This window comes from Canis lupus, chromosome 14, assembly GCF_048164855.1.
Source record: "Canis lupus baileyi chromosome 14, mCanLup2.hap1, whole genome shotgun sequence".
NCBI classification, from domain to species: Eukaryota; Metazoa; Chordata; class Mammalia; order Carnivora; family Canidae; genus Canis; species Canis lupus.
The window spans coordinates 29,696,632-29,709,201 of record NC_132851.1 but is presented as its reverse complement, the minus strand read 5'-3'; the positions used below and the strand labels follow the sequence as shown (position 1 = coordinate 29,709,201).

General features: G+C 44.0%; 1 protein-coding gene across 3 annotated transcripts in view; it reads left to right on the top strand.

Annotated features, from left to right (window-relative positions):
* ADCY8 (adenylate cyclase 8) overlaps nucleotides 1–12,570 on the top strand; it is a 214,681-nt gene that overhangs the window by 126,957 nt on the left and 75,154 nt on the right. For 2 of the 3 annotated variants that reach the window (XM_072774517.1, XM_072774516.1), the window contains exon 8: nucleotides 7,997–8,194. The exons of the other annotated variant lie outside the window; for it this stretch is intronic. In XM_072774517.1, the coding sequence (XP_072630618.1) occupies nucleotides 7,997–8,194 (198 nt within the window). The remainder of the gene's footprint in view (nucleotides 1–7,996; nucleotides 8,195–12,570) is intronic. 3 annotated transcript variants of the gene reach the window in all.

Sequence of the window (12,570 nt, the reverse complement as noted above, 5' to 3'; positions counted from 1 at the left end):
GGTTGTGCCAAGTTCTGTTTCAGCCAATCCTACAGAGGTTCAGCAGCTCTTTTTAATTAAAAATGGCCCAAGTGTGTAAGTGACTCAAGCACAATCATATTCCCATACTGAGATGAGCATCTTTCTTAGAGACTCAAAGGATAGTATCAGAGTAAGAAATCCTGAATTAGCTTAATGGAGGATCGGCTGAACAGAGCCAGACAAACTTCTCAGGCAGCACATAATCAGTGTCAGACACCACTTGTCCTGGATTAACCTGGCTCTGAGGTCTTGGAACAGAGCTTGGAGACAAAATCTGTAATACTGGTGATTCCCTCTGTGGGCTCCGAGTCCTCTTATCCTGAGGGCCCTGCTCCCATCACCTGGATCTGTGGTTGGCCTGGAAGTTCAGACACAGCTGAGTGTTTGCCCACACTTCATCGAAAGAGAACCAAAACCAGTGAGTCCAAGACCATGAACCTCCAGTAGGATGAACTGAAGCAGGAGCAAAGCATTAAATGTCAGGCAAAGCACACTGGGGAAGGGAGCTCAGCATGTCTGACACCTCAACTCCCAAATGAAGAAACTGTCTTAATGATCCAGCTTATCAATATTACTTGAAAGGTCAGGAGTGAGGCTGTGGGCTTCAGATAGGTAGAAAACTCTAGAAAATGCTTCTTGAGGGATCTACCAGATGTAGGGGTCCCTCCTACATCATTGCTTTATTCTCTTAATCCTAAATTTCAGGATACAAAGTGACAAAGGCCAATTAAAGCATTTCATACAACTTTGTTCCTTATCAAATGTAACATCCAGACATTGCATACTTTCAGTTCTGCCTAAACCCAGAAAGCAATGATTATCCAGGTAATCTGGGCCCCAGACTCATGTCTGAATGCTCACGATGGAGGTTTGGGAACCAGGTTATGCACGGTTGCTGGAAGCACAGGCTGGTTGGAAACTTCTGGACTGTTATTTCAGCAAACAGAGTTCTGCCCTTGGTTATTTCATTTCTAGAAGCAGAAGCTATGAGCTTATGAAAATTATTGAAACCTCCTCCCATAGTGATACCACATGGACCTCTCCTACAATCAGATATCATTGGCCATTATTTGGCTTTGTTTGGAAAACAGATTATTGTGACAGAAATATAAAACATAAAAGAGAAGTAACTGGTATCCCTAACTAAAGCACTGCCAGGCATGTGATCTGAACGTGATTCTTCATTTTCTCTTAGGAGATGGGTAAAGTTGCAACAATCTTGACTAACACACCTTTTACATGGAGGATGGCTCAGTTCCCTAGCATTTCCATTCCTATAAGAAAGAAGAGCTATGCAGTAGATTCCAGGAAGCCCCATAAAGATGTTTCCCCAAGGGTTCCCCAACTCAGTACTTACCCAGATGCCACTGAAAACCTTCTTCCCAGGAAAGTGTTATGTACCATATCTAAGGAAATTTCTGCTCCCCTATCCCTAGATTGGAGTGGGAAAAATTGTGTCTCTTTCAAACCCAACAACAAACATTACCCCTGAGGCCCTGAATGCAAATCATCGTAGATTAGATCACCTCAAAACTTCCTTAAGAAGGGAGCTTTCTTTAAAAAGGAACCAAAAAAAAAAAAAACACCTCCTTTTATTTTAAAGATTTTTTAATTTATTTAAGAAAGATGCAGAGAAAGAGGCAGAGACATAGGCAGAGGGAGAAGCAGGCTCCATGCAGGGAGCCTGATGTGGGACCTAATCCTGGGACTCCAGGATCATGCCCTGGGCCAAAGGCAGAAGCTCAACCGCTGAAACACCCAGGCGTCCCTTTTTTTTTTTTTTTTTTTTTTTTTTTTTAAGGTAGGAGCTTTCTCTTCTGGGGTTTGTATTAGGGTTTTAATAAACAGAGAAAAAAAATAGCTCTAATGTATGCAACTGGGTGCTATCATTCAGGTGTAGTGTCTGTTCCTGGCCATTTCTTCTCATGTTTGCCTGATTGTAGGACCTGGGAAGTGGGGTAGGAAGTGAAAGGCAAAACCTCAGTCTTTTCCACAACCCAAACCAAGCAGGTGGCAAGTTTGATGTAGAGCTGCAGAGGCCTCCAGGGTGAGCACAGGGAAATGCTCCATGGAGGCCATGGAGGGGTGAGCAGGAGTTGGCTGAGGAAGCCTTGGCTGTAGCTGCTTCCTAGTGCAGGCTTCAGCCTGAGCCTGGAAGCAAGCAGAATCTTGGTAAAAGATGAAGCATCTCAGTACAGTGAAAGCCCCAAGCCTGCTGGACTTGACATTTTCTCTGGGTCTTTCCCACATCAGTGACAAGTTGGCCCATACCATGGGAGCCCGATCACAACCATCAACATCCATATCTCAAGGCTGCCATGTCCATCTCCCAGGGGCATTTTCATTGATGACCTCCACTTCAGGCTGTTCTGTGGCCAACACTCAAACTGATGTTAATCCAGGCTTTGATTTTGTCATCTGTGACCTCTGGTGCCTCAGTGGCCAGCACGGGGAGGTAGTAAGGGAGGGGGGATGGCATTCTCTGGATTGTAGAATCCTGGATAAAACCTCATGTTGACAAGCATCATAAGGCTGTCTTTCAAGGCTCTTGCTCTTGGCTGGAATTGTATTCAACTGCGTGGTAATACCTTTTATCTCCTGCTGACCAAAGACTAGGCATTTGATTGGATAGTAGAAAAAAAAAGTACTTTTTATTTAATAAACACAGTTTGTTAAACAGAATCTTTCCCCATCAATGTCCACTGGGGAGAGAATAGGAAAAAAATAACATGATTTTTGATAGCAAGAGTTTGGAAACAATACCCTTACTAGTGTTCTATGTAGTTTCTCAGCCTGACAGCCATTCATTCATTTATGCATGCATGCATTCACTCCACACATCCTTATTAAGAACCTACCGAATATGCCAGATGTTCGAGGCTGAGTTATGGATAAAACACAGTACCTGACCCTCAAGGAGACCAGAACCTAGAGGAACAGACAAACACACAGCAACTACACTACATCACGGTAACCGCTGTGCTGAGGATAAATGCAGGCCCAAGCAGGCTTCCTGGAGAAGATGATGTATAACTGGTTTTTTAAGAAGTGGTAAGGCATGCAGCTGAGATAATCTGGGTTCGAATGCATAAAATATAATGGGCTGAGTAATTGTTTAGTGCGTCATATGGCAGGTGTCTAGGCTCTGGCACAAGGTCAGATATCATTTGCATTGGGTCTGATTCTATACACTAGAAGGTGGGTCTGATTCTATACACTAGAAGGTGGGCACATAACAGGAAGTTAATAGGATCTTCCTCGGGGATCAGAGACAGGTCCGCAGGTAGAAAGTGTGAACAAAAGCAGCAAAGAATTTCAAACCAAAACCAACGCTTCCCACCTGGTATTTCATGGAACATGTAGAGGTGATTCAAAAAAAACAAAAACAAAAACAAAAAAATCTTGTGGTTCTAAGTGTGGCAAATGCAGAGTTTTAAAATCTCATTTCTGCAGAATTTAACAGTACCTTAATTTCGATAATGTGTGCTGTAAGTCTCCAAAGGAGGACGTAAGAATTGTTCATTCAACATACGTGCTGAATGGCTGCTAAGTGCCGGGTACTGACTGGCATAAGCACTCTGGGTCAAAGAAATTAACAAAAGATAATTCCTTCTCTCAGGGGGGACTGGCAAGGAGAGATGGCAATAAACAGTAATGGATCCATATTTCTTCAACTGATTGGTCCTCAGAACCATTTCGTAAAGAAGCATCCCTTCATTCTGTGTTCTTTGGAGCAAGTTTTTTGGAAAAGATTCAGCTAGGAGAATTAATGATGACCTCCCCAACTGCCAACACTACAGCTGTGTCAGCTGATTACAGTGTCTCTAGGGATGTGTTAGAGGGTGTTTGGGTATTAGAATATGTGACCTCTAAGAGCTAAAGTGTTTCAGACTCAACAACACTGGATGTTTCTGGAGGGTACGGCTTTAGCCTGAAATCTTATTGGGAGGAATTTATTTTCTGACACAACCTGATTAAGGAATACCAAAGTTCATGGCCATCCATGAAGTGACAGGGCAGTAGGAAAAATAGATTTTCACTATGTATAAAGTATAAGACAATTGCCAAAGAAAAGTCATGGGCCAAAACCAGATGATGAGTTTAAGAGGATTTATGGCTTGCTCCAGTCCATTCAAATGCAGTTTACACAAGCATACCTGAAGCCTGTGATGGTGATTGTCACCCAAACCCCAAGATTCTCAGGCAGACCTTATGATCAGAAACTTGGGAGAAGGGGCCCTGGTTCTCATCTGGGCTTTGATCTGTCCTAAGTGCCTATGAGTAAGGAGGTAATTGGAATGTGTCAGGAAGGTGCAGATCTTGCTTAGGATAAATCCCAGGGCTGCAGTGCCTTTTTGTGAAGACACTCAGATAGCCAGCTATCTGAGAGGCCAGCTCAGCAGCAACCTTTGATATTTCCTAACCTTGCTGCTCCAGTCTGACCTCCCAAATACCTGGAAACAGCAGCTGAGGTGAATAAATGAGGATACACATTTAGGATTGTATAGAAGCACAATATGTATTTCAGTTATACATTGAAACATATATTCAGATATATGTATTCAATTGTGTGTGTATATGTGTGTGTGTATATATGTGTGTGTGTGTGTGTGTGTGTATATATATATATATATATATATATATATATGATTCTATTATTCTCCAGGCATTTCCCATTTCCTTCCATTTCATCCATTTGTTTCTTTATTCCTAGCCAACTGCTTAAGTTGTTTACATAAAAGAAAAATCTTGACATTTTAGAGGTCAATTGCAATCAGAATCCTATTTGAAAGCTTATGCTATTTTTTAACATGATCTTAATCTTACTCCTACTGCAGCTGTCCATCGTAAAAAAGAGAAAAAGGCCTATTCTATTAAAAATAACTGGTTCCATAATGACTCTAACTCTTCACATGAGACCCGTTACACATTTCCCCAATACTACTTATCAATGAATCCCCGGGAAGGTTATCAGCACATGGATTCTTGGTGTCAGCAGCCGTATCTCACTTGATCAAAGCTTAGTGGTCATCACTAATAGAGGAGGAGAGGTATCCCAGACCATCTCGAATCATAGTCACCCCCAAAGCCATCCATGCTTTGCAATGGTGCATGGGGGAGGGGACAGGGTGAGTGAAAGCAAATGGTTTCCCTCCTTAATTCCAATTCACGTGACACCTCGAGTTGATGCTAGTTTTCCCTTGAACACATCCTGAAGCTGTGAGGTAGGTACCAGAGAGATTGCTGGTCAAACAGCAGGTATGATGGTCATATGTCGTTGACAAAGCAAATGATCAGAAACGGGTCCCCCGAACACTTGACTACTGCAATAAAATCCTAGGGATATAATTGCAAAGAATAAAAATAATTGCCTGGATAAGAAAAGAATTCTCCAGGGCAGTATCATTGACATGTTGATACCAGAGCTCCTTCCCAGCTCTTTTCACTGTAACCTGGTAATAATGATGAAAAAAAGAGAGGTGCTTCCAGGCTTCTCTTTTATTTGAAGGAGCCACACAGCTGATAGAACTGTACGTGTGTGTGGGGAGGGTAGGAAAGCTCTGACAGGTGACTTTAACTGGTTTCTGCCTTCTGAAGCAGCCAATTGTACAGGCAACCAGAAAGCAATATGTATTGCTGGTTTTCTGAAGAGCTGCTTATAGATCGGAGTCGATCCCTCACGACATCTTCACCAGTGCTGATCAACATAAGAAAAATGAGGGCAAAGCAGAGAGTTATCCATTAGTTTAAATACATTCAATGTAAAGGACTGTCCTTTGTTTCGAGAGTATAGCATTCTTGTTGAAAAAAAAAATGCCCTTTATTTTATAAAGTGGGGGTCATACCAGACAGCTGTTATGGCACTGGTGGCTGCTATTGTAATTTATAAATCGGCTCCAAAAATATTTTTGCAACTCCCCTTCTCTGTGAAAACCAGAGGCACAACAGCTGGTGAAGGCATGAGGGATTGATAGAGTAGGTAGGATCAATTTCGTTCACAGAAGGAAAACTGCGAGAAAAATTAAAATGTCAGGGAGAGAAAGAAATACCTAATGATGAATGTGATGAGCTGATACTTAGCCAATTCCAGGTCCAGCTGTTTGGCCCCAGCTCCAAGCACTTGCTAGGGGAGCATTTGGCACCTCTAAGCCAGAGGGTGAAAGTGCACGCCCAGACAACAGCAGCATGAGGGCTTTCCCTCCTTTCTCCAAGACAGAGAACTCAATCTTATCATTTTCCAAACTGTGTGCAAAGAATTTCTGCCGAAGAAACCAGTGGGAGCTGCACAGTGTGGCCTTTCTGAGATGCTGTTGTAACAGCATTTAGTTCCAGGGGCTCAAGCCCTCTGGCCCTGCATGGTTCGTGCTGTTCAATTTTCTGGAACATTGGTCCCTGCTTCCTTCTCTCTGCTCCAGCCGTCCTCACCTCTCATCCTGCCTTACCTCCCCCCTAACATCTATCTTTTTCTCTGCAGTAGCCTCCTTGGTATTCAGAGCTGAAATTAACTGCTTCAGCGTCCTATGAGCATGTACTTTACTTTCTAATGTTGGCACATGCAACTCCATCCTTTATCCTGGGCTGGAGAAAGGGTTTCAGTAAATTCTACTGGTGATAAAAACCCTCCTATGGAGTTCTTTAGAGACCTCGAATTTGAGTTACATTGACCATCTCCATTAAAGTTAAAATGAAGAGTCTAACAGCACCATAGGAAGACTCCTTATGGAATTGGCTAGAAGATCTCCATGAGCTCAAAGCCCCTGCCTCTGGCTCTGGAGTCAGAGGATCTGACCAGGCTGTAGATGAGCCGCAGGCTCTTGAGCATGTGTCTCTGAGGCTCACGGATATACAAAGGGTTCGGGCAAGAGGGCATCCCAGGTGCTCCGTTGGCTCCCACAGGCTGCCCAGGCTGGGAGGCTGGCAGAGAAAAGCAGATGCAGTGAGCGTGTACAGAGGCAAGGCATTTTCACTTCCTGACTCTACAAATGCACCACATCCTGGGAAATCTCCGGGAGGAGGAAATGGGCACCCCTGTCCCCATCCATATCCCTTCAGCTCCAGCTCCCACCGGTTTGTCCAAGCAGTTGTCTTAAATTGGAGCTGCGAGCAAGCACTGCATTTGGCTCGATGCAGCCAGTTGGTGTTGTCACCTGCCGCAGAAAGAGCAGGAGACAAGGAGCTTCCATGCCACACCTGGCGGATTGTAAAAGCCAGTGCTGTTGCTGCGTCCATGTGACCAGTCAGGGTGGCCATGCCTTTCCCCACCTCATGCTGTTTACCCCTGGGAAATGGTGAGAGGCACAGCTGCTTGCATTTTTTTGCCTAAAGGAAATTAAGCACATATATCTATGTGAAGATACAGATATATCATGATCTATGGGTGGGGGGGGGGTGGAAAACCAAATTTGTGAAGTGCAAAAATCTAACCATCTTTGAATTTAAGGAGGAGATCCTGGCACGTTTGGCTCTCTGACCATGATGAATGCCCAAAACAAACAAACAAAAAAATGCAAGCCCTGGGTCTCCCAGTCTCTCCACCACCGTTAAAGGAAGACCACACCAAAGCGTGGACTCTGCTCGGTGGGAGAAAATCATTTCTGTGGGCTTTTTTTTCAGCTATTTTACTTTCTGTTATTTCTGTTGACTCTCTTTCTCTCATCCCCGGTGTGTGCCTGGTTAGAGAAAAGGTCTTGATTAACATCTCCAAGCCAACAACCCTTGAAATACCCAAACCAAAGGAATTCAGTGCACCTACTTAGAGGACAGGCAAGTGTCCCCCTTGATGTGATATTTTGCCACGGTGTGTTTCTCTGAAGCAAACGCTAACTGATGGACTTCTGTAGGTTTCACTGAATACGACTGCATGCTCGGAGTGCTATTACTGTTTGCAATGCAACCTTATCTAAACACATTGCATTTCTTTTTAACCCAAAGGGGACTCGCAGGTTTACTGTGTTTGCATGTGCTTTCCCCCTAGACTCTGGCTGCCCTAACAAGAAATTCAATAAATCTACTTCCAAACCATCTTGCACAAGCTTTGCATGTCCAGTCTGGGCCTGAGGAAATTAACAAGAGAATAGAACATACCATCGACTTGCGGAGTGGCGATAAATTGAGAAGAGAGCATATCAAGCCATTCTCACTGATGTTTAAAGACTCCAGCCTGGAGCACAAGGTAGAGCTGGGTCTCTATAGTGGCTCTTTTTCTGAAGTTACTTGTCATAAATGTTCACGGAACCAAAGAGAGAGAGAGCGCGAGCGAAAGAGTGAGCCCCGGGGCTGCAGTGATGATTTGTGTGTTTGTCGTCTGTTTGTTTGGTTTGGTCTGGTACTGTCTTTTCTTTTTCTCTTTGCAAATCATGAGTAGACTGAAGGCCATGAATGGAGATGCTGGTTAGATGAAGAGGGCCTCAGCTTTGCTCCTTAAGGAGAAGATAACTAAAAGAATAGAGAGGTTTGGGGATTTTTTTTTTTTTAACCCTGCATGATAGTCGCACCCACTTGCTTTTGCTTTTAGGAGAACTCGTGTTGGTCGTAACCCTCTCATATGATGTGTGAGGAAACCCAATAACTTGACACAAGCATTAGTGATAAAAAAAAAAAAAAACACTGCCTTTCTTAGATGACAGACACGTCTTCTCCCATTTTCCCAGTTGTCAGCTAGCTCAGAGACCCCCTGGTGTAGGCCTAGTGAACAGGAGCCAGGTGGTGGGGTTCAGCACTGGGTTGGAATCCCACCTTCGCCAATTCCTTGCCATGGGGACCTTTAGTGAAGCAGCCTCCTGAGCACGAGTTCTCAATGCACAGTGAGGATAATGGACGAGCCTCCCAATTAGGCTGTTGCAGAGGCTCCAGGCAATGCCCTGATTAGGGTAAGTGTCCAAAAAGGGCAGCCATCACCATACTGATAACAATGCCTTCCCATGCCTCTGTCCTGCCCTTGCTTCCAACTAACTGTAAAGGTGGTAGGATAAGGAGGCAAGTGCTGTCCCTCGTATCGGGGCTGCTTTCCTCTGCACTGATGGGAGCTAACAGACCTTCCCTGATGAGCACAGGAGGTACTTGGCCTCTGCAGGAGCCTCAGGCAAAAGCAGCAGGGAACTTGCCAGCAAATTTCAGGAGTTTGATCCAATACTCTGAGAAGCTCCAGTGAGCAATTTTTTGTTGTTGTTGTTACTTTGCTCAGCTGCCTGGGACATTCCGCTTTCCTCGATTTGGAGAATTCACACTTCTGTGCACATGCACTGTTCTCGATGAGTTTCTGTGATTAACTAACTGAAGGTTGCAAACTCCAAAATTAACATCTTCACCTCTGGCCCACAATTTGAAATGGATTGTGCTTGTGTACTAACAAAGCAAAAAGAGACAAAAGATTGTGTCTCACTGAACAACCCTCCTCCCCAAATAGCAAGTAGGCTTTTCTTCCTTGTAATATATTGAAGGGCTTAAGGTCCAAATCAAAGACATTCTCTTCCATGGTCGCCACATCGAAGGAGTTAGAAAAAAAAAGGGGGTGGTCTGGTAAAGAATCTACTCAGTTAGCCTAGGTAAATGCCTACATCCAGAGCTATATAAAACCCTTTTGTTCATTCTTGCTAAAGATGTACTTGCTCCGCTAATGACCTGACCCTTGCAGACTGTAGATAATTTTTAATGTGTTTTATTCAGTAATGTCTGCATCTCATCTACAGTACCTGGTGGTGGAGCAGAGGTGGATCTGGGGGTGGATGCAGGGCACAGAGTGTCTGAGATTGATTTCTGGGCACAGAAGAGATTCTTCTGGGTGAAGCAAAGTGTAGCATCCTGAACCAACATGAGGGATTTGCCCACTGACAGTCCAGCCTTGCGCTATCCAGCGTGGGCTCTGCACTGCCTGGGTTCCTCACAGTGAGGACAGTGGGGCACATCAGAAAACAGTCATTCTCCTCCTGTCGCAGAGACACTCTTCATTGACTCTTGCTCTGAGACTCTCTCTCTAGGGTCTGCATTACTGTGGAGCAGAGGATATATAATAAGTAATAACCATTGGGTGTCTACCAAATACCAGGCACTATTCCAAGCTGGTAGCACAAATTCACTGACAATTAGTGTGAAGTGAGTGCTGTTATGAGCCTTATTTTATTTATTTTTTTTAATTTATTTTTGTTTATTTATGATAGTCATACAGAGAGAGAGAGAGGCAGAGACACAGGCAGAGGGAGAAGCAGGCTCCATGCACCAGGAGCCCGACGTGGGATTCGATCCCGGGTCTCCAGAATCGCGCCCTGGGCCAAAGGCAGGCGCCAAACCGCTGCGCCACCCAGGGATCCCATGAGCCTTATTTTATACTTGATGAAATGGAGACATGGAGAAATGATTAGGTGGCCTACCCAAAATCCACCTGTCTGTAGAGGGCCCTCTGTGAGCCCCCCGCCACTGTCTGGTCTGTTCACCACATTGTCTCTCCTGGGAGTCCTGGGGCTTGTTCTCTGCCAGGCCTTGGCATAAATGCAACAATTCTGTGGTATCTTCATTCTCTCCTCTTTGAACTTTGGATGAGGTGGGAGGCAGGGATAGGAGGTTTGGGGGAGAAAATAAGTAGGAAAGAATCCTGGAACCTTAGCCGAATTAACACAGTGCCTTCAAATCCATAAGGTTCTAGAACTGGGGAAGAATATCAGTGTGCATCTACTGTGTGCCTGGCGTTTATGTGTATCAGTTTATCGGATCCTCAGAAAAACATTACTATCCTGCTTATAAAAGAGAAACTGAGCCACCGAGAGTTTAAGTAGATATCATAGATCTCAAAATCTGGCTGCAATATTCTGTTGACTCTAAGGTACCATCAACCATGAGATTTTCTATGCAGCGCTAAGTAAGAAAACCCCAGTATGGGGAATCTGGAGGGAACTCCTCCTGATAAACTGGGCTTACCCCTTGAGGTAAGGATGGACAGGAAAAAAAATCCCACCCAGCAGTTAAAGGGAGTAAGGAAACCCACATGCCCATCTCCTGGAATTGGTTAGAAAGAAAAAAATAATAAGGAGCTGTCCAAGAGGTTCAGCTCCAAAGTGGAATCCACTTAGCGCTTGATTTCACACACTGAACATGGTCTTTAAAAAAACTCAGGCAGAGAATTGGATGTGAAGAGGTCCTGGGTTGATGTTGCCCCCTGCTGGCCAGCAGAAGCAAGGCTTTAAGAACAAAAGATGCATTCTGGTTTCAGAAATGTTAAAAGGTGAGGGGAAAATTGTGCATCTTAGAATCGCATACAGTATTGTGACCCCAAAAACTTCTTTCTTCCCACTGCCCTACCCTGCTTCTCAGGAGCAAGTTTGGACCATAAAAGTATGTTTTCCGAAAGGAAAATAGGAAATGGAAACCCTGATTTTTACCATTAGAATTTTTATGGGGAAGAAAAGGCTTCATTTCGTTTGAACAATGAGATGTGTGAACAAGGGAATGCATTCTCCTCCCCATTTTTATAGTGAATTAGGGAACAGAAAAGCTCCTCCAAAATGTCATTCGGACATTTCCTGATCCCATTCGCTTATAAAGATGGGCATCTCTACCAATGGTGTTATGTGAAATAGGACTTCCATAGACCTCGTGCTGCTGTACAAATAATTGTTGAATGAACGAAGGCTCAAATTAAGAAGTTTAGAGGAGACTGTCTTGACTCCTGTAGCTAGTATCGAGACATGACTCTTGACAGTGGAGCTTCAGGAGAGAAGACTGTGAAATTCTGTTCCCACCCTATCATGTCACTTCATGGTCACACACACACACACACACACACACACACACACACACACACAGAGGTATCTTTTGAGTTAAGCTTCAGAGCAGCATGCTCATGACTTGAGGCATCACCAAGTTTGGGCAGCACATGTTCCCTTATCTCTCTGGTTTGCCCAAGACATTTATTTCCTCATTGTGATTATGAGTAGCATCTCCCTTCACTTTCAAAACTCACCAGTGTGGGTAACAAGAAACATGAGCCAGGGCTTGGGCCTCAGCCAGGTTAGAACTCATGGCTCTTAGCATCTCTAGCTCCCAGCAACCCCATGAGGACTACCTGGGCAGACCCCTGGATGGAAGTGGGGGGGGCATTATCCAGGCATCAAAGATCCCCTCCAGGTCTTCTCCAAAATCACAGAAAAATCCCATGCCCTTCTTTAGCCTCAAGCTAAGAATTCCCTGAGAGAGCTACAGATCTCAGGAGCAAATAAAAATTAGAATTATGGTAAAGGGATGTAGAAACATGGCATGTTTGTCAAATACTGTTGATCATACTGGATTTTTTTTTCTTTTCTTATATGTGACTTTTTTCTTATAAAAAATGAATGCCTTTTCACTAACAAAGTTTATGCCAAGCATATAAGACAGAAAGAAGAAAGTGCTCTCTCGACCCAGGATAACCACTGTCAACATTTTGGCATCTGCCCCACTACACTTTCATGACTGTGATTCTGTATACTTATCTAAGGAAATTTTTTTTATTAAAATGGGACCATGTTGCACATAATGATTTGTGATGCACTGTTAAGCACTCTTTGCTTGAGCCTTTTC